Source organism: Callospermophilus lateralis, chromosome 7, assembly GCF_048772815.1.
Source record: "Callospermophilus lateralis isolate mCalLat2 chromosome 7, mCalLat2.hap1, whole genome shotgun sequence".
In the NCBI taxonomy this organism is placed as follows: Eukaryota; Metazoa; Chordata; class Mammalia; order Rodentia; family Sciuridae; genus Callospermophilus; species Callospermophilus lateralis.
Window position 1 is genome coordinate 3,327,703 of NC_135311.1, and position 21,207 is coordinate 3,348,909.

The window sequence follows — 21,207 nt, forward strand, 5'->3', positions numbered from 1 at the left end:
CCCATAAAGGATTTTTTTTCTTTTTCTTGATTTTTATCAGAAAAATACCAAACACAGTAATTTAAATAAAAAAAGTCACAAAAAACTTTAGCGGAAGTAAATGACCAATGGGCCAGCTCCTTGGCTCAGACGTGATCACTACTAGTTTTCTAATAATCCACAAATTCACAGGGATGTGTAAGTCAATGTTGGGGGGGAGTGGTGGCATAAAATTAAAAATATAAACCAAGTACCTCACCTGGTATGCCCCTTTCCCTAACCCTCTCCCCTCCCCCACCTCCCCACCCCCACTCCACAAGCCCTCAAGACCCCAACACTCAAATCTCCATCAGATCTAGGTCAGCTTCTTCAAAGCCATAGAAAGACTCCGTCTCACTTTCCCCCTCAAAGAGCTGATGAAGGCTTTCGGGCTCAACTGTCTCTTCAGGAGACGACCTGGGCCGGGGAGTGGAAGCTGAGGGCTCCTCAGACTGTTCCCCACTCAGCTTCAGCTGCTCCTCCAGGGAAGCAATGAGCTCCTCCTGCATGTCAGCATTGCGTGTAGGTGAGCTGATGTTGCCATCAGGGCCTGGCAGGACACTAGCCACAAGAAAGGACCTCTGAACTAGCTCAGGACAGTCCCCGATAACGCCTAGCACCTCAGCCAGCCAGACGAGCACCAGCTGAAGCAGGACATCAGAATCACACGCAGTGTCTGCCATCTCCCGAGCCTGCTCCTTCCACTTTTTGTGCAGGAAGTTCTTGACAGTTCGTTTGATGCACACATCTAATGGCTGGATTTTGGAACTACAGCCTGCTGGAACCACTGCAGGCAAGGTGCTCGAGGCACTAAGCATCCCCAGTACCTCCTCTGACAAGTGAGTGCGATGACAGTCCATCACCAGCATGCCTTTGCTGCGCTGGCAAGCTGTGTGCTTCTGCCACACTCGGGATGACCACAGCTCCATGATCTCGTCATCACTGTAGCCACCCTCCTTTGCCTCTAGCAGTATGGAGTCCGGCACCTTAGCAGGCTGAGCCATTTGTCCTCTGTAGAAAACCAGGGTGGGAAGGACAGTGCCATCTGCCAGAATGGCCAGCACTACGTCACACCAAGGTTCCCCTGTGCCCACGGTCTGCAGGGCGTTCTCCTTTCGGTCGTCGCTGCTCAGCACCTCTGTATCCAGGAACAGGGAGATCTCATCAATAGCCACGATCATAGACAAGGGTAGGTCCTGGTTATGAATCTGCCGCTGTACAAACTCAATGAAGAGTCCTGCATTCTCTGCCACGTCCTTTGGCAAGGTGTGGGCCACAGCTCGCCGGGCATGAGGAGTCAGGTGGTGTCGCAGCATGAAACGCACAGCCCACTCATAGGAGATCTTAAACCCCCCCTCCAAAGAACGCCCTATTTTGGTGGCTTTCTGAAACAAGGTCTCCTCATTCACAGGCAGCTGCTGCTCTCGCTGGGTCAGGACCCACTCGGCCAGTTTCTCTTCTGCCTCAAAGCTTAGATATTTGCCCTCTAGATTCTCCCCCTGGGAGGCCTGGAAACGACGAAGCCAACGCCGGATGCGTCGCTGGGGATTTCGGAAGTGTTCGGCGGCCTGTTCTGTATTGCAGCAAAGGGCAAAAAGGACTACGCGAAGCTTCTTCACGGAAAGTTGCTCCTTCTTGCCAACCCCATTGCCTCCGCCACCTGACGCTGGCTCAGGTTCCTGGATGACTGGGCTCCCTTCGTCCTGGTCATCAACATTCAGACATTCAGCCCCCTCTGGGGCCAAGGGTGGGAGGGCTAAAGGCTGAGGGTGAGTGGGAGTTGGTGGTGGGGTTGCAGTGGAGGCTGGAGATGGGAGTGCCTGGGCCACAGGGATGGGCAGCTCTTCGGGCTCAGCTGGGGCAGGCCCAGCAGGTTTCACAGTGGCAGCTTTATTAGGAGGGAAGGAAGGAGGAGGGTACATATTCTTCAAATTCCGGTCATGCACTCGGTCCCGAGTCTGCCCATGCCTAAGGGCATGGGGTTGGGGAGCAAAGAAAGGAGGAGAAAGATAATTAAACTAAGAAATTTAAATGACAATCATAGTGAACATACTGTAAAACTAAAATTAAATCATGAAATAAAGAGTTTTTGTGGGGCTGGGGATGTGGCTCAAGCAGTAGCGTGCTCGCCTGGCATGCGTGCGGCCCGGGTTCGATCCTCAGCACCACATACAAACAAAGATGTTGTGCCCGCCGAAAACTAAAAAATAAACATTAAAAAATTCTCTCTCTCTTAAAAAAACAAAAACAAAAACAAAAACAAAACAAAACAAAAAAAACAAAAAACAAACTCTCTCTCTCTTTAAAAAAAAAAAAAAAAAAAAAAAAAAAAAAAAAAGAGTTTTTGTTACCTTAAGTGAGATATCCAGGTGAGCCCTGGGGGAAATGAAACAATAAAAAAAGGTTAGCTCAGTGAAGGAAGAAGTCCTCCAAAGACAGTGACCTGGGCTTTCGACCAACTACCCACACAGACAGACACTCTTCAGAGTGTGCACTCAGTGGTAGGAACTTGAGGTCAGAGGCTCTTAACTTGGTGCGCTGTATCTGAACCGTGAGTGGGCGAGGCCGGAAGACGGCGCCCGCACTCTGGCCTCACTCAGTCTGCCCGGGGTCGCCCACATTGCCCACTCACCACGGGGCAGGATGCTGCTGGATCTGTGAGAGGGGTTGAACACCAAATGCTTGGCCATGGCGTCTCCCACGGAGGTGACAAAGGTGCATGAAGTGCACGCCAGCTTGATTCCACTAAGAAAATAAGAGTCAAGAGCATGTGAGACAAAGACAGCAGTGACACCAGAGAAATTCAAACTTTGAGGCTTACTAAAGGAGGGTCCCCATCCTCTCCTCTCTCAAATTCACCACCCGCAAAATAATTAAAAGGATCTAATAAAAAAATGTGAAAAATTAAAGAGTATCATTAAGTTTTTCATTACCTCACAGAATTTTTAAACAAAGCCAAGTACTTGGGGCTCTTCCGTGGAACATGATTGCTGAGAAAGATAAAAAAGTGACGTAAGTTACGGAGTTCTGCCAGCTAAACTAGAGGTTACCAGCCAATGAAACTGTCCCACAAAAACAATGCCTCTTTAATTCCTCCCAATCCCAATCCAATCCAGTTTTCCTATCACCATGCTTTTTAAATTTTAGTAATGTGTATGAAATCACTTGAGGGTTTTTTATAATTGACATTTCAATTTATTTTTATTTTTATTTATTTTTTAAAGATATTTTTTAGTTGTAGATGAACACAATATCTTTCTTTATTTTTATATGGTACTGAGGATTGAACACATGGGAGGAGGGCACTCTACCACTGAGCCACAACCCCAGCCCCACATTTCAATTTAGTAGGTCTAGAGTAGAACTGGAGTTAGCATTTCTTTTTAGTTTTTTGGCACCAGGGATTGAACCCAGTGGTGCTTAACCACTGAGCCAGTCAGACCTTTTAAATTTTTTATTTTGAGACAGGGTCTCACTAAGTTGCTGAGACTGGCCTTGAATGTGCAATCCTCCTGCCTCAGCTTCCCAAGTCTCTGAGATTTCAGGCCTGTGCCACCACATCTGGCTACAGAGTCCGCATTTCTAAGAGGCTCCCACCTAACACTGCTGACCCTTGGATCACACTCTGCAAGGCTGTAGGAAAGTGAGCACAGACCACCAAAGCCAAGTGAATATGGGTTTGGCTCCACCCTGCAAGGAGAGCTGGGCAAACAGCTCTAACAGTTGAGGGAGGAAACAAACTGGAAGGGAGATAATGAAGAGAGTTCTAGAGAATCTGAACTCCCAAGTAGGAAGACTAGTTTAGTCATGACTTACTTGATCATGTGGTTGGCATAAGCTCGAGAACAACAGGTACTATAGCGACACAGAGAGCAATGTACATAAGTAGGGAAATGATTAGGGAAATCTGGGATCTCAAAGCTGCACTCCAGGCACGTCTGCCGGCCCATGACGCTCCTGTGGAGAAACAAACAAAAAACAAGGAAAATTCTCTTTCTGCCTCAAGTATCCCCAAACTTTAGGGTTTTGGACAACTAATCCTGCAAAAGGCTATCCAATTACTCTGGCTAGCAGGAATAATCCAGCCCACACAGCGTCCCCCCATGGCCCCCCAGCATTTAGAAGAAGGCGCTGACATTTTCCTAACGGCTCTCTTCTGGATGTTGCGCTGGACAGGGGGATAAAGGAAGACAGGCAGAGGGTCAGCTGAGGTCGTCAGTGGGGCTCCCTCCTGCAAGGCGCTGGAAGGTGTATCATTGGAGGCTACAGGAACAGTTCGTGGCTGCCCTCGGGAAGCCCGGATTGTCACCTGAGAATCAAGTGAAGGAATAATTAGGTACCAACCATGGTAAACCTCAGAACACTGAAAATCTCTATTCCTCTTCTCCCTGCTTTACCTTAGTGCCTGGTTTCAAGCCCTCCAGCTGCTTGGGTTTCCGGAAGGTTTTATGGTGCTGAAGCTTATGTTCAATTTTGTCCTTTGCAAAGAGGAACTGAAGACGGCATTTGTTGCAGTGGTAAACATTTCTTTTCTAAAGGGGATGAGAGGGGATAAAGAGAGACAAGAATCCCTTAGAGGTTCCCAGTGAATTTTCTCCTCTGAGAAGGTAGATCAATGCTGACCACCACTCTTCCCATCTTTCTGTTGATAATTTAATAAGAAAGAAATACACAAGAAAACCTACCACTGAGAATCATCATCTCTCACACTCCTCAAGGAAGAGGGAGTAAAGGGCAGGGCAAGTAGGTCCTCAGGCCACCCCTTTGGGACTTGTAACAGTTACGTAAAGCTTCACTTGCCCCTACTCTTTCTTTACATTGCACACAGTGCCACCTAATCCTGGACAGTCATCTTTTTGATTGTTTTAAAAAGAAGATAAAATGCACATGGTAAGTAATCAAGCAAACAAATAAAAACTATATTTATTCTTGCATTCTTGCATGTTATATAGTTGCATCTGACTATGACCTTAGTCCCATCCACAGAAAGGGCACGTTACCAGTTTCCTGAGCATCTTTTCATGGACAGTCTATGCATATAACCATTTGACATACATTCAAATCTGATCACCACTTTATTTACTAATTAACACAAATGACAATACTTGTCTATATCTTGCTGTTTTTCCTTTTCTAAAAAAATGTTTTTATTAGTTATTGATGGAAGTTTATTTATGTGCTTATATGCAATGCCAAGAATCAAACCCAGTGCCTCACACATGGTAGGCAAGCACTCTAGCACTGAGCCACAACCCCAGACCTTGTTTGTTTTCCTCTTAACACATCAATATATACAGATATACTTCCTTTGTGGGACCATTTTGAAGATTCAATCTGGCTGGTACTTAGGTCCTTCAAAACTAGAATTCTTGTCTATGATTTTCTTTGCTAGGATACAAGGAAATGTAACATTAAGCTGAGTTACAAGTGACAATTTCCATGCCCCTGTTTGGAAATACATTTGTGGTGGACTATTAGCAGTCACTATTGTGCAAAAGAGGAGCCTGAGAGAAGAGGGGTGCTTACAAATAACAGTGTGCACACGTCTCTGTGCACATATGTGTGAACACTGTGCACACATGTACCCATTTTGTTCTCAATTTTGTATCATTTCTTATGTACCTTTGCTCTTCCTATAGATCTTTTCTTTTTTTGGTACTGGGGATTGAATTCAGGGGTGCTTTACCACTAAACTATATGCCCAGCCTGTATTCTTTTTTATTTTGAGATAAGATCTCGCCAAGTTGCTTAGCATGGCTCTTTTCTTGTAGCATTTTAAAACAAGGTCTCTTCTACTCCATCTTATAAACAAAATACTACAAAAGCAACATCACAAAATTCTTCCCTGCTGCTCCCTTTTGCCTGTCTTCTACCCTCTGTTCTACCCTTCATGAACAAACTTCTTTAAACAAGTTGTCTGTTTGCTTCCCTCTTTTATTTCTCTTGCTAAAAATCGGACTTCCACCCTATCAGCCAACAAAATGATTCTTGTCAATGCTGCTAAATTAAAAGTCTACCTCTAAGTTTCTACCTTACTTGGCACCTCCTTGCAACATGTGACATTTTAAAGAAATTATTTTTTAGTTATAGTTGGACACAATACCTTTATTTGGTTTATTTATTTATATGTAATGCTGAGGATTGAACCCAAGGCCTCACATGTGTGAGGCAAGTGCTCTACTGCTGAGCCACAACTCCAGCCCCACATGTGACATTTTGGTCACACTCTTTTCAAAGCATTTCATTCTCCTCAGCTTCCTCAACACCAATACTCTTCTGGTTTTCCTAAACTATGGCACTGGCTTTGTAGATAGAGACTATGAAGGATCCTAAGCCTTTATCTTATTCTCCACAGTGCTGGAGAGCTCATGACAAGTAAGTTTAAAATCCATTGAACTTACATAATAACGATCTACAAGTATCTCTTCAACAACTCAAAACTTTTCTCCCAGAATTCAGACCTATTATCCAATAGTATACTTGATGTTCACAAACAATAACTCAGAATATCCAAACTCATAATCTTCTTTTGGGAAGATTTATGAAACTACTTCTTTGGGGAAGAAGATTATGAATTTGGATAGATTCTTCCCAACTTTCTCCATTGTTTGCATTTCTGTAAAGAACCCAGGGAGGGGCACTCAACTACTGAACCAACTACTGAACCACATCCCCAGCCCATTTTATTTTTAATTTTGAGACAGTGTCTCACTAAGTTCTCAGAGGCCTCACTGAGTTCCTGAGGTTGGCTTTGAACTTGCGATACTCTTGCCTCAGTCTTTGGTGCCGCTGGGATTACAGGTATGCACCACCGGACCTGGCTAAACACTACGGAATCATAAACATCATATATATCAACTTTATCCTTTTTTTCATTTCAAAAGTCAACTGCCACCAGGCATGGTAGTGCACGCCTGCAATCCCAGCAACTCAGAACATTGACACAGGAGGATCAAGGGTTCAAAGCCAGCCTCAGACCAGCAAGGCACTAAACAACTCAGCAAGACCTGGCTCTAAATAAAATATAAAAAGGGCTGGGGATGTGGCTCAATCCCCGGTACAAAAAAAAAAAAATCAACAGCCATTATCATTTCTCATGTAACTACTGCAAAAGCCTTCTGGCTAGTATTGTTAACTCTGGTTTTAATCTCCTTTAATCTATTCTCCTCAAGGCAGCCAGTCCACAATCTTAACTAAAAGCAAATCTGAACACATCACTCCAGTGCTTATACCCTTCCAATGTCTTCCCAGTAGTAATTCCTATTCATGGTTTACAGGGTCCCCTCACCATGTGTCTCTACCTTCTCACCCCCACACCGTAACTCTGTTATCTACAAGGAACATCTCTCAGTTTCCTGAGTCGCCATGGTCTTGATCAGGTCCATGTTTCCTGTCCTATTCTGTCTGGCTCCTCCAGATTCACCCCTCAGGTTGAATACCTCTTTTTGGAAGCCTCATGAGGCTCCCTAACAGGAATGTGCATTTCTGCACCCTGCACAGTTCCCAACATGACACCTGTACTTTACCTTTCCCGCACCCTGCACAACCTCCAACATGACACTTGTACTTGACTGTGTGTTTTGTTTACCACTGAAATCTCTACCGCCTACCTAGGTACATAGCCATACCTGAAATTCCATGATTTTTTTTTTTTTTTACACAAACACACATATATTATCTGCCTAGCTCAACCCTGGCCCCAGCATCCACAAATGAAGCAAGTGAAGACAAGGGGCGCATGGTGCTGGGTACCTGGTGCCTCATGTAATGCTGCTGGAACGCGTTGCCATTTTTGAAGACCTTCAGGCAATAAGGGCAGAGCAAATGCCGTGTATCCTCGTGGATCATCCGAAAATGGACATCTACCTCAGAGTAGAGTGAGGAGCGATACTGACACACCTGAAACATAAGAGAGGAAAAATGAGGCTAAAAGTGAACAACTGTGGCCTTTAAAAGGTGGCAACCAAAATTTTTAAATTGGGGGGGAGGTTTGCCCTATTTGTGTAGAAATTATTTTTTTGAATTTGTAATGCAGATAGATCTACGTGATTAATTTTAAATTTAGCTGGGATTAAAGATAAAATTAAAGAAGGCCAAGGAAGTTTAAGAATGATCCATTTTCTATAATTAAGGAATAAAGCCTTCTCTGTCCATCTCCAAGGGGCAAATCCAGGCATTCTTTCAGTATATGCACATGTTCTTTGGCTGGGTAAATATTACACTTGTCATTATGTTCTTTTGTTTTTATCCTACAAATTTCTTTTCTTTACTGAAGAAAGAAAGTTATTATCTATACTTCTTCAGTGTTGGAAACTGAATGTTTACAGCCGTATTCCGCACTATTCATCAATGAATTCTTTGTATTCAATCTGAGAGCCAAATAGCTAAAATGCCTGGAGAAAAAGGCAATACCTGGCAAACATAAGGCATTTCCCCAGGCTTATGTGTATCCTTCATATGCTGGAGAAACAGAGGCTCACTTTCAAATGCCCACTCACAGATCTTGCACTTGGCTGTAAACAAACAGAAACAAAAACAATCAATAAATGCACCTGAAAATCAGACCAAAAGTCTTCATTATCTTTTTTCTGACACGTCTTTGACCATGAGTAAATCATAGTTTCCTTCTATTCTTTCTTTAAAATGGTTATGTCTCAGGGGTAAGGAGGGGGAATGGAAAGACTGTGGAGTGAATCAGACATAACTCTCCAATGTTCACACATGAACACAAAACCCGTGAAACTCCATATCATGTAAACCACAAGAATGGAAGTTATATCCCATGTTTGTATGATGTCAAAATATATTCTACTGTCATGTATAACTAAAAATAATAATTAAAAAAAAATGGTTCTGTCTTAAGCCAATCCCAGAACACCAAAGGTTGAATGTTCTCTCTGATATATGGATGCTAAGACATAATAGGGGGGGGGGGGCAGACAGGAGTTCACTGGATTAAGGAGAAGGAAGGCGAGGAAGTGAACAGGATTGGGAAAGACTGAAATGAATCTGATATCACTTTCCTATGTTCATATATGAATACACTACATCATGTACAGCCACAAGAATGGGATCCTAATTAGAATAACGTACTCTACTCAAGTATTATCTAAAAACAAATTTTTAAAAAAGGAAAAAAATAAAAACAGGAAAAAACATTTTTTAAAATGGTTCTGTCTTAAAATTTGTGGTGCTGGTAACAACTAACCTATGTCTCTAGCTCAGACTTCTTACCAAAGTTCCATTTTAGATTTTAAGCTATGTCCATTTTAAATTGTCTACTTTCAACTCTAGCTTAATTCAGCATTGTTCTCTTTCCTCCTCTCACTTCCTCATCTCTAACTCAAAAGTCAAGTACCATCTCGGACTCCCATTTTCTGTTACCAATATTTCAAAATGCATCTAGGAATTGCCACCTCTCTGTTATTATAGACAAAAACTGATGGAAGGGGCTGGGGATGTGGCTCAAGCGGTAGCACGCTCGCCTGGCATACGTGCGGCCCGGGTTCGATCCTCAGCACCACATACAGACAAAGATGTTGTGTCTGCCAAGTACTAAAAAATAAATATTAAAATTCTCTCTCTCTCTCTCCCTCTTTCTCACTCTTTCTAAAAAAAAAAAAAAAAAAAAAAACTGATGGAAGCCCACATGACTCTCTCCAATAAATATATAGTATCACCATGGACAAAAGAACTATTTTAAGATACTATATGACTTTACTCTGCTTTAGGACAATGATTATTTCTTATGAATAATTCAACAAACATCTACTGAACACCTAAATACAAAATAAGAATTTGCTTTCAATGTCAATCACTAATGAATATTCTTACCTTGTTATAAGAGTTATCATTTCTTTTCCAATATTAACACATTCAAGATAATTATATTTTGAAATAGGGTAGGTATGGTACTGAGTGCCTATAATCAACTTGGGAGACTGAGGTAAGATAACTGTGAGTATAAGGCCAGCCTTAGCAACTTAGCAAGGCCCTAAGCAACCTAGTTGAGACCCTATCTCAAACAAACAAACAAAAAAAGAAAAAAAAGAAAAAGAAAAAAAAGAAGAAAGAAATAGACTTTTTGGTCAAGCTTGAGGATGCAATTCTAAACTTTTGACAAAAAATTTTAACTGTTTTATTTTTTGAATTATACATATGGCCAAAAGAGGGGTTATTTGTGTTTTTTTTTTAAATTTTCACTGGAATTATTAAGTTTTTGCAAACATGGAAACTGTAAATTTAAGCTTTAAGCATTTTCTGGACTAACTGTTCCACCCCTGAAAATGAATAATATTGAAGTAATTCTTATATTTTATTTATTAGAGTTGCTTAGCACCTCTCCGTTGCTGAGGCTGGCTTTGAACTCGCAATCCTCCTGACTCAGCCTCAGGAGCCACTGTGCCTGGCCTTGAAATAATTTTAAGTAAAACAAACAAAAGCCAGGGATTCTTAATCTGGGGTCCATGAAATTAGGCTCCAGGAACCCAGATATCTTCTGAAATTATTTGAAAGAGTAGAATGTCTGTTTTTCTAAGAGGGTTCATAGATTTTGTGTTTATTCTCAAAGATATCTGCAGTCTATTTCAAACTACTGCCTAGAGATTTATTAGTTGTTATGAGGACAGAGATAAATAAGAAATTCTGCCTTAAGGAAAAGAGAAATAGTGATAAGTCACATATGCTAGATTTTTTAAGAATGGGGGTGTGTGTGTCGGTGAAACAAAGGAGTCTAGAGAAACAAGAGGAAAGATATATAGGCATGAAGTTCAGGATATGTTTGGGAAAGTTAACTAAAAGCATCACACACACTACGTTTTCTCCTAACTCTAATTTGTTTATTTCCTTCAATCCCCCTACCCCCCCAGAACACCTTCAAGCATTGGTGCTTTCCAACCTTCTGCCAGGCCTTTTGGATTGGATGTTGTCCTTGGGCAATCTCCTTCAACCCTGAAGGCTTTTCCTCCAATCTACACATCAGGCCTATTGCCACAGCTATCACACAACATCAACAGTAAAAACAATATTTACTAATGAGATTTCTCGTGTATAAGCACCATGCTGGAATTTCCATGTATTATTCACACTAAGAAAACAAGTGAGATATAAGGGAGACAGGAACTTAAGACATAAGAGGATCCAACAGATCTTTAGGAACCTAACACATCAGCTTTACAGAAGGAGCTAATGTGGAAAAAGATTCAAGAATGAAAATGGCCAGGACAGTGGTATGCCAGTGACTCAGGAGGCCAAGGCAGGAGGATCCCACATTCCAAGCCAGTCTCAGCAACTTAGCAAGACTCTGTCTCTAAATAAAATATAAAAATGGGGCTGCAGACATGGCTCAGTGGTTAAGCACCCCTGGGTTCAATCCTCAAAAAAAAAAAAAAAAAAAAAGGATGATGAGGCTGGCCTTGAACTTGTAATCCTCCTGCCTCAGCCTTCTGAGCTGCTGGGATTATAGGTGTGCACCACCACATCTGGCTCCCCTGTGGCTTTCTAAGGCTCCTGTGAACCCCACCCTGATTCCATGCAGTCTGTGAGTTTATGAATCAGTTCTCCCTTATGACTCCATCTGCATGGGTACCTTCTGTTGACACCTGACCTGGTTCAGCCATGTTTAAATCATCCCTCCCTCAATGGAAACCACTTCCTCATCTACTGTTCTTTTTCTACCAACAAATTTTTTTGGAAAGATTAGAAGACTAACCTAAGTTGCCTTTGATGGATGCTAAGAGATAGGAGTAATGATGCCAGGAGGAATAACATTAGAATCTTTGGGAGAAAAAAAAAAGCAACTTAGGTTAGTCAGTACAGAAAACAAACATAAAGATTAGCCCTAACCATTTTTTGAATTATGAACCCTTTTGAGACTCATAAAAGCCATGTAACCCCTCCCCTGAAGAATGCACACACATTCAAAGTGTGCATATGATTTCAAGGGGTTCACAGTACATCCAACTGACAAGCAGGTTGAGTTCTTTATGTTAGATATAAATTTAAAAACTATGGCCTGGGGATATAGCTCAGTGGTAGAGTGCTTGCACAAGATCTTGCAATCAATGCCCAACACCAAACACACACACAACTATTAAATAGCACCAAGCAAATTGTGAAAGAACTCAAGAGCCACAGTTTCCTTACAGTCCTGTCTGTAACAGGGTACCCTGCTGTATGCCTGTAATCCCAGCTTGGGGAGGCTGAGGTGGGAGGATTGCAAGTTGGTCAGCCTGGGCAATTTAGGGGAAACCCTATATTAAAATAAAAAAGAAGCTTTGTGCAGTTGCAGTACTGTAGCCAATGAAGTTTATCTGAGGTGGGATTACTGCTAACTAGAAACTTTTCTTAAAATAAAAAATGAAGGCGGGGCCTGGGGTTATGGCTCAGTGAAAGAGCGCTAGCCTCACTGTGCAAGGCCCTGGGTTCGATCCTCAGCACCACATAAAGATAAATAAAGTTATTAAAAAAATAAAAAGAAGGGGCTGGGGTTGTGGATCAGAGGTAAAGCGCTCACCTAGCATGTACGAGGCCCTGGGTTAGAACCTCCTCACCACATATAAATAAATAAAATAAAGATATTGTGTCTAACTACAACTAAATAAATAAATATTAAAAGAAAGAAAATGGTTGGGGATATAGTTCAGTGGTATAGAGTGTCCCTGGGTTCGATCCCCAATATCACAGTAAACAAAAAGAACTGGTAGATGCTTTGGAAAGGTATTTATCTGTTAGGATCACAAGGTTTTTTTTTGTTGGTGATACTTCTGATCAAACCCAAGGGTGCTCTACCATTGAACCACACACACATACCTTTATTTTTATCTTGAGATAGGGTCTTACGAAGTTGCTGAGACTGAGTTTGAATTTGTGATCCTTCCGCTTCAGCCTCCCAAGTTGCTGGGATTACGGTGTGCATCACTTAATAACATGTTTTTTTTTAGATATTGATGGACCTTTGTTTTATTCATTTATTTATCTATGGTGCTAAGAATCAAACCCAGTGCTTCGCACATGCTAGGCAAGCACTCTACCACTGAGCCACAACCCCAGACCCAATTTAAGTTTTTAATCAGTACAAAATTTTAAGTCATAAGACACTCAAAAATAAAGTCAGGGATGACACAAGTAGGAAGCCAAGAGAAAAATATCAAGAAAGAGTCTGCACTGTTTTATTGTTCCCATAGAGAATTCATACATAAATGGAATGACAAAAACCTACTCAATAGATTCTAAAAATGAGCTAGGAACCTGAGATGGAACTTGGTAGCAGAGTACAGGCCTAGCATTCATAAGGCGCTAGGTTCAATCCCTAGCAACACGACACATATTTACACACACGAGCGCACACACACACACATACACCATGCATGCACAGCAGGTGTTTTCACTGGGAGGTGTGTGAATGAGGTATTCTGGCTTCACATCATTGACAGTGAAGAATTTTGGATAGTAAAGTAGATCAGGCTGGCTATCCTCTGGCATCATACTATGGTGTCATAATGACTGATTCTGTCCATCCCCAAATGATTAGTCCTCAAAGTTCCACTGTTCAACATGGAAGCCACCAGCAACATGAAGCTAGTGAACATGCGAAATGTGATAAACCCAAATTGAGACCTATATTTCAAAATCCTATATTCTGATGGAAAAAAAAAAAGAATCCTTATATTAACTTTACCTTTTTAAGGAACTTTACTTAAAATGACTACTAAAAAAAAAAAAAAAAATCACAATTCTGTACATGGGTTAAATTATATTTCTACTGACAAGGTTACTTCATGGTGATCCCACTTCTCTCACTAAAAACTGTTTAGAAATAGGCCTGTGGCCTAATTATGTCTAAGGGGATATAAAAGAAAAACAATATCCTACTCATATAAAACAGATTCAAGAAAGACAGAGGAGGATGTAGCCCCTTCTGTGTCTAGACAAGTCTATGTCTGGATGTAGTACCCGAAACTAACACAGCCAGAGATAAGAGTTAAGAAGCAGTGAGGCAGTGAATTTCCGGGGCTGAAGCCTACTTTATCTCTAGATCTGTTAAGTAACATATAGATGTCCTTGTTGTTTAATTCATCCTTAGTCAAAATTTTATTTGCAGCAAATGCATTTAGATAATAAACATATTTCTGTCTTAATGCTTTTAATCATGATGCTTCAATTAACTAAAAGCTTTTTTCAGTAATTCCCATCTGTCTAAATTCTTCTTATAGAAACCCTACAAGTTTAACCACCACTCTCTGTGAACCCCGGCCACAAGATGTTTTTCTTCTCTGAATTATCTCATTTATCCTTCGTATCAAAGAACGCATGTACGCATGTTTATAATATATTGTCTTATAACATTTTCCTATACACACATAGTATTTGTCTTTTCAACAAAACTGGGAATCCCTTGAAGATATTAGAAATATTCTGAAGATGGGGCTCACATTCTCAAAAGGTTAACTTACTACAAGTGCATATTCTTTTTTTTTTTTAGAGCGAGGAGAGAGAGATAATTTTTTTAATATTTATTTTTAAATTTTTTTTTGGCGGACACAGCATCTTTGTTTGTATGTGGTGCTGAGGATCGAACCCGGGCCGCACGCATGCCAGGCGAGGGCGCTACCGCTTGAGCCACATCCCCAGCCCACAAGTGCATATTCTTAAGCAAATGGCTTAATTCCCCTGAGCTCATGTTTAGCCTTGTGTATCCCCTTCTGTAAGATGTACAAAGTAGGGCTGAGGTTGTGGCTCAGTGGTAGAGCACTTCCCTAGCATGTGTGAGGCCCTGGGTTTGATTCAGTTGTCCACTGACAACTGAAAAAATACTAAAAGAAAAAAAAAAAAAAAAGATGTACTGTGTAGATAACATTCCAGCTTACCATATATTTTACTGAAAACAGTCCTTTTTTTTTTTTTTAACATTTATTTCTTAGTTTTAGGTGGACACAATGTCTTTATGTGGTGCTGAGGATCAAATCCAATGCCTCATGCATACTAGGCGAGCACTCTCCCACTAAGCCACAACCCAGCCCCCTGAAAAGTCTTAATCGTCAAGTTCTGTAAGTAAGACTTATAAGAAAACAGGGTTAAGTAGGCATGGTGGCACATGCCTGTAATCCCAGCATCTTGGGAGGCTGATGCAGGAGGACTGCAGATTTAAGGCTAGCCTCAGCAAGTTAGTGAGGCCCTGTCTCAAAATAAAATATAAAAATGGACTGAGGAGGTGGTTCAGTGGTTAATCACCCCTGGGTTCAATTCCTGGTACCAAAAAAAAAAAAAAAAAAAAAGGAAACAGAGTAAGAGAGTAAGTAAAGTTAATAGATGGCTACAAATATGTAAAATACTTCCTCTACAATGTCACCCACAGGTAAGTACTAGAATTTAAGTTTCCAGACTTACTAGTAGATTCATAGGGACTATGAACATTTTCCAAGTGGCACTGGAGCTGGAAGGGCGTGGAAAACTGGCGGTAGCAGTGCTGACAGATGGTGTGACCGTCCACCTCACCGTTCTGCTGATCAAGCTCTACGTGATGCTTCATATGGTTCATGAATCTGCAGCAGAGCACAGGGAGAGCACAACAGACAAACCAATAGCCTTTGAAAAACACAATGGTAGAATCATGTACAAACATTACCTGCTTTCCTCCCTCAACTTCCCCGTCTAGGACAGTCCCAGGTTCAGAAAGATAAGGGGTTCATGAAACTAAAAGCATTCTCTGGAAGGAGATGCACTGGTCTCCCTTACTCTGCCAAAGCTACTTTTATTACAATACCTCTCTTCTACAGCACCAGTTATTAATTTAATAACCCCAGCAAGATTACATCATAGGAACTTTCTCTAATGAGAAGGACTTTAAAATATAAGAAAAATTAAGCAAACTCCCATCACCCCCAGCTGAGGACCAAACCCAGGGCCTTGTGTGCACCTGTGTTTGCACTGTCATTGAGCTAAATCCCCAACCTCAAATTAATTCACCTTTTTTTGTAAGTTAACCTCCAAAGCTCTTCACACTTACCGAATGTTGTTTTTTAGCCTTTTGGTACAATGTGGGCATCGGAAAGATGTGGCAACCTTAGGGAAGTTTGTTAGTTGGGATACTTTGCCACCATCCCGTCCATAGTAGAAGTCATCTACTAGCATAATGAGTTTGGTCTGGACAGCATCACCAACATTCTCATTTGGCTCTGGTACTTTGGTAGGTGGTGACAGAGCAGGAATAGGTGTAGATGAGGGTGTGGAAGTAATAGGAGCTGTTTTCTCAGGGGATGGGGGCTTTGCTGCTGATGGGACACTGGGTTCTGAATCCAGGGACTTTCCTTTCTTCTGGTATTCAACCATTTCTGGGCAACAGTACTAAAAAGAAAGAAGACATCTGATCATCCTCATTATCCAGGTGGCTACAATGTGCTAACTCAACTTCACAAATATTCTCTAATAACAAACTTTTATTGAAATAGGTCTTGCTATGTTGCCCAGTCCGACCTCTTGGGCTGGAGCAATCCTCTTGCCTCAGCCTCCCCACTACAGTTACATGCCTAGCTTAATAGTAAGGGATTATTACTCAGCTTTCATCCTTCAGTTTGCTACAGTGTTTCCAGATTTCACTCTTCTTCTAGCGTTATGTCCAGTCATATAGCCCCTGAGCATCATGCCTTATACTTCTCTCTCTGCCTTCTTAGATCCCATAACTACTTACTACCATCATTTGGCTCTGAGCTCCCTGGCAGATGAAGTTCCAACCTTTCAACTGGACTAATATCAAAAAACGAAAAGGTCAGAAAATCGAAACCAAGTAACACACAGCTCCTGGTTCACTCAATGTCAATTACTAGAAAATGAACTGAGGTCAAGAGGATTTGAGATCTTCACCTAAACCTGCAGTTTTGTCTCTGCAGTTTTGAAATCTATCACACTAAAGAAGTAAGGTCACATATGTTCTGATCTATTTGAAGGTCTTTAAATGTATTACATCCCAAACTACACAGCTCTTCTATAGTGGACCAAAAGACAGAATAACTTTTTAAAAACACAAAGCCGGCTGGGGATGTGGCTCAGCCGGTAGCACACTCGCCTGGCATGCACGGGGCGCTGGGTTCGATCCTCAGCACCACATAAAAATAAAAAAAAAATAGAGATGTTGTGTCCACCGAAAACTAAAAAATAAATACTGGGAAATTCTCTCTCTCTTTAAAAAAATATAAATAGATAGATAGATAGATAGATAGATAAAAAGCCCCTGCTTCACAGTCTCCCCAAATTAGAGGTATACAGCAGTAAGCCACTTAGGCTGGATCCTTATCACAGGAGGTATCACTTACACACATGTGACCTCTCAAAGCTTCAGTAACACGGAATTGAGCATTACACCGTGGGCATATTTTCCGTCCACCATCCTGGAGGTCAAACACTGGGATGGAAGAGGTCACTGGAAGTGAGAAGGATTGATAAGGTCAATACACTGATAGTGGGAAGACTAAACACGACCTGAGGGGGCATATCCAAGGATGAGTGAGCATGAAGAGATCACTGTGTTGGAGGTACATTCATTGTACTGTTCTTCTAACTCTAGGCCAGGGGCTAAACCAGCCCAACTGACAGTTTCTATTTGGCTTCTGAGCTAAGAATATTTTTTATGTTGGGGGGAAGTTAGGTAATTTTTTTCTTTTTAAAATGTGGTAAAATATAACAATATTTACCATCTTAACCATTTTCAAGTATACATTTCAGTTGTTATACAATCTCCAGAACTCTTTTCAACTTGCACTACATTCCATACCCATTAAAAATCACTGACCAACAACCACTTTGTCTTCATGAATCTGACTACTCTAGGCACCTCAGTAAATGGAATCATACAGTACTTGTCCTTCTGTGAATGGCTTATTTCACTTAGCATAGTGTCCTCAAGGTTTATCCATGTTGTATCCATGGGTCAGAACTTCCTTTTTGGAGACAATACCTTTATTTTATTTATTTTTATGTGGTGCTGGGGATTGAACCCAGGGCTGAACACGGGCTAGGTGAGTGCTCTACCGCTGAGCCACAACCCCAGCCCCCAGAACTTCCTTTTTAAGCCTGATAATATACATCAATATACGTATATGCACATGTTGTCATCCATTCATCGCTTGATGGATTTCTGGGTTGTTTTTACCCAATATTATGAATAACACTGCTATGAACAGGGGTATAAGTATCTCTTCTAGTTCCTGCTTCCAGTTCTTTTATGTACCCATAAATGGAATTCCCAAAGCAGATGCTGATCCTTTATTTATTTATTTATTTATTTGGGGGACTGGGGACTGAACCCAGTGGCACTCTACCACCAAGCTATATACCCAGCATTTATTTTTTTTTATTTTGTGATAGGGTCTTGCCGAGTTGCTAAGGCTTGTGTAAGACTTATAATCCTTCTGCCTCAGCCTCCCACCTTGCTGAGATTATAGGCAGGTGTCACCACACACGGCTTCGTAACTCTTTGACAAGCCACTACACACTGTTTCTCATGCTGGCTGCATAATTTTACATTCCTGCCAATAGTGCACAAGAATTCCACCTTTTCCACATTCTCATCAATCAATATATATACTTTTTAATTGCTGGTGAATTGAAATAAAGCCTCACACGTTCAGGGAAAGCCCTTTGCCACTGAGCTACACCCTACTTTCTGATAGTCACTATCATAAAGGGTATGAGATGGTATCTCATGATGGCTTTTGTGTCTGTCTCCCCCACTTACTGGGTTTTGAACTCAGGGACAATTAATTACTAAGCCACATCCCCAGCACTTTTTGTTTTTTATTTTGAGACAAGGTCTCACTAAGTTAAGGCTGGCCTCAAACTTCCGATTCCCCTGCCTCAGCCATTCAAGTAACTGTATCACATACAGGTGTGAACCATGTGTCTGGCTGACTGTGGTTTTGATTTGTATTTCCCTAAAGATTGGTGATGCTGAGTACCTCTTCATGTGTTTGCTGGCCACTTTATTATTTTCTCTGGGGAAATATTTGTTCAAGTCCTTTCCCATTTTTTCTTTTTTAATTGGATTGTTTTCTTGTTGTTGAGTTATAGGAATTCTGTTCGTATTCTAGATAGTAACCTCTTTTTTTTTGGTACCAGGGATTAAATCCACCAGAAAAACTCAGACACCTGAGTTATATCCCCAGCCCTTTTTATTCTTTATTTTGAGACAGGGTCTCTCTAAGTTGCTAAGGCTGGCTTTCAACTTGTGATCCTCCTGCCTCACCCTCCTGAGCCACTGGGATTACAAGTATGCACCACTGCACCCTGCTGCACTGTAACCTCTTTACAAATATATAATTTGCAAATATCTTCTCCCATTCTGAAGGTTGCTTTTTCACTGTGTTCTTTGATACACAAAGTTTTAAATTTTGATGTAATTCAATTTATCTAGTTTTCTGTTTTCCTGACTGTACTTTTGGTATCATGCCCAAGAAACAGAAATTGTCATCTAAGTCCAAATTGTGAAGATTTCCAACTGTTTTTTTTTTTTCTTTTGGGGGGGGGGGCGTGTACTGGGTACGGAATCCAGGAGCACTTTACTACTACCTCCCCAGCCCCTTTTTATCTTGAGACAGCTAAGTTGTTTAGAGGCCAAGTTGCTGCCTGGTCTCAAATTTGTGAGGGCCACCGTACCCAACTTCCAGTTACTTTGTATTTTATTTAGAGATAGGGTCTCACTGAGTTGCTTAGTGCCTCCCTATTGCTGAGGCTGGCTTTGAACTAGTGATCCTCTTGCGTCAGTCTCCCAATCTTCTGGGATTATAGGCATGAGCCACCACACCAGTCCAATTACATTTTCTTCTAAGAATTTTATAGTTTTAGCTTGTATGTTTAAGTCTTGAATCACTTAGAATTTATTTTTATATTTGGTATAAAGTAAGAGTGCAATTCCAGTTTTCTCAACACCACTTATAAAAGGATTTTTACATTTTTAATGGCTAAAATAAAAGCAAAAGAATTAATCTTTTTGCCACATGACAATCCAAACTTTAGACTGTAGAGCACAGCCATGCTAACTCATTTATGTTATCTGTGGCTGGTTCTGCAAAATAGCTCAACTCAGTGGTTACTACAGATACCATATTGCACAAAACTAAAATATTTTACACTCCTGCTCTAATCCACTGAAATCCTCACAACACTATATCCTTTCTATTTTAAAACCTCTCTAACAAATTCAAAAAATCTTGTTCAAAACTCCATCTTCTCCCTGAAGCCATCTTTGATTATTTCACCCATCTCCAACCAACAATCCCCAGAGGACAATTACACACAATCCCTTGTAGCTGATTTAGTTGAACCATTCATAAGTAGCTCTACCTTTAAAGTTTTTTTTTTAATTAGTTACACATGACAGTACAATGATCTTGACATACCGTACATTTGAATCAGATGGGATATAATTTCTCATTTTTCTGAGTGTACAGGTTGCAGAATTCTTTAAAGTTTTTATAAGAACAAATTATAGCAACTATAGTTTATTTCTCCATTTCAGAATATAGAATTCAGGTAAAAGAAATATTTTATTGATGTTTTTGAATGACTGGCTGCTCAAGGTCTCTCAAAGTTATTGTACCTTTCATTGAAGTATCCGGTCCGCTGGTTCTTTGAGCACCATGGGCAGAACTATTGTTGGATACCACCAATGGCCCAGGACTCTGGCCTAGGGAAGGGATGGTGTTGAGGGTATTCACCAATTTGGCTACTTCATTGCTATTTTCACCTGTAACCCCAGGTCGTTTCACAGTGACAAAGCTGGCAATGCTCACTGCAGGTGGAGAGGGGAAGGAAGGAGCTACGTTGACCAAGTGATAATCATCTGTTCTCTGCCCACCACCCATCCTGGTCTGCCATATCCTTTTCTCAAGGCTCACCTAGCTTGGGATTCGAGGTCTGGTTGGACTGGCCTGGAGGCTGAACAGCTAGTTGCCCCAATGAGGTTGGCTGCGTGGCAGTGGGAGTAGTGGAAGTGCTGGGAGTGGACTTGGTCTGCTGCGACTGGGACTGAGGGACGGTGCTTCGAATGGTGAGAGTAGCTGGGATGACGGTGGTGAAGGTGTTGGTGGTGGGCCTCACAGGCATTGTGGAGCCTGGTCTCACTGGGGTCATCTGAGAGAATACTTGTGGGACTCCAACTGTCGGCTTAACAAACTGGGTACCTGGGGCTTTTAAGAG

The 21,207-nt window shown here is 41.4% G+C and overlaps 1 protein-coding gene across 5 annotated transcripts in view; it reads right to left on the reverse strand.

Annotated features, from left to right (window-relative positions):
• Nucleotides 1-299: 299 nt before the first annotated feature.
• The window catches only part of Pogz (pogo transposable element derived with ZNF domain), a 54,951-nt gene continuing 34,043 nt past the window's right edge, over nucleotides 300-21,207 (reverse strand). For 3 of the 5 annotated variants that reach the window (XM_076861896.1, XM_076861892.1, XM_076861893.1), the window contains 14 exons: nucleotides 20,907-21,197; nucleotides 20,609-20,827; nucleotides 17,328-17,434; nucleotides 16,025-16,362; nucleotides 15,406-15,560; nucleotides 8,431-8,531; nucleotides 7,771-7,917; nucleotides 4,416-4,550; nucleotides 4,155-4,327; nucleotides 3,835-3,975; nucleotides 2,952-3,008; nucleotides 2,651-2,763; nucleotides 2,370-2,394; nucleotides 300-1,986 (listed from right to left, as the gene is read on the reverse strand). In XM_076861896.1, the coding sequence (XP_076718011.1) occupies nucleotides 318-1,986; nucleotides 2,370-2,394; nucleotides 2,651-2,763; nucleotides 2,952-3,008; nucleotides 3,835-3,975; nucleotides 4,155-4,327; nucleotides 4,416-4,550; nucleotides 7,771-7,917; nucleotides 8,431-8,531; nucleotides 15,406-15,560; nucleotides 16,025-16,362; nucleotides 17,328-17,434; nucleotides 20,609-20,827; nucleotides 20,907-21,197 (3,671 nt within the window). In that variant the 3' untranslated portion in view covers nucleotides 300-317. The remainder of the gene's footprint in view (nucleotides 1,987-2,369; nucleotides 2,395-2,650; nucleotides 2,764-2,951; nucleotides 3,009-3,834; nucleotides 3,976-4,154; nucleotides 4,328-4,415; nucleotides 4,551-7,770; nucleotides 7,918-8,430; nucleotides 8,532-15,405; nucleotides 15,561-16,024; nucleotides 16,363-17,327; nucleotides 17,435-20,608; nucleotides 20,828-20,906; nucleotides 21,198-21,207) is intronic. The other 2 variants (XM_076861898.1, XM_076861897.1) reach the window with 1 other exon arrangement.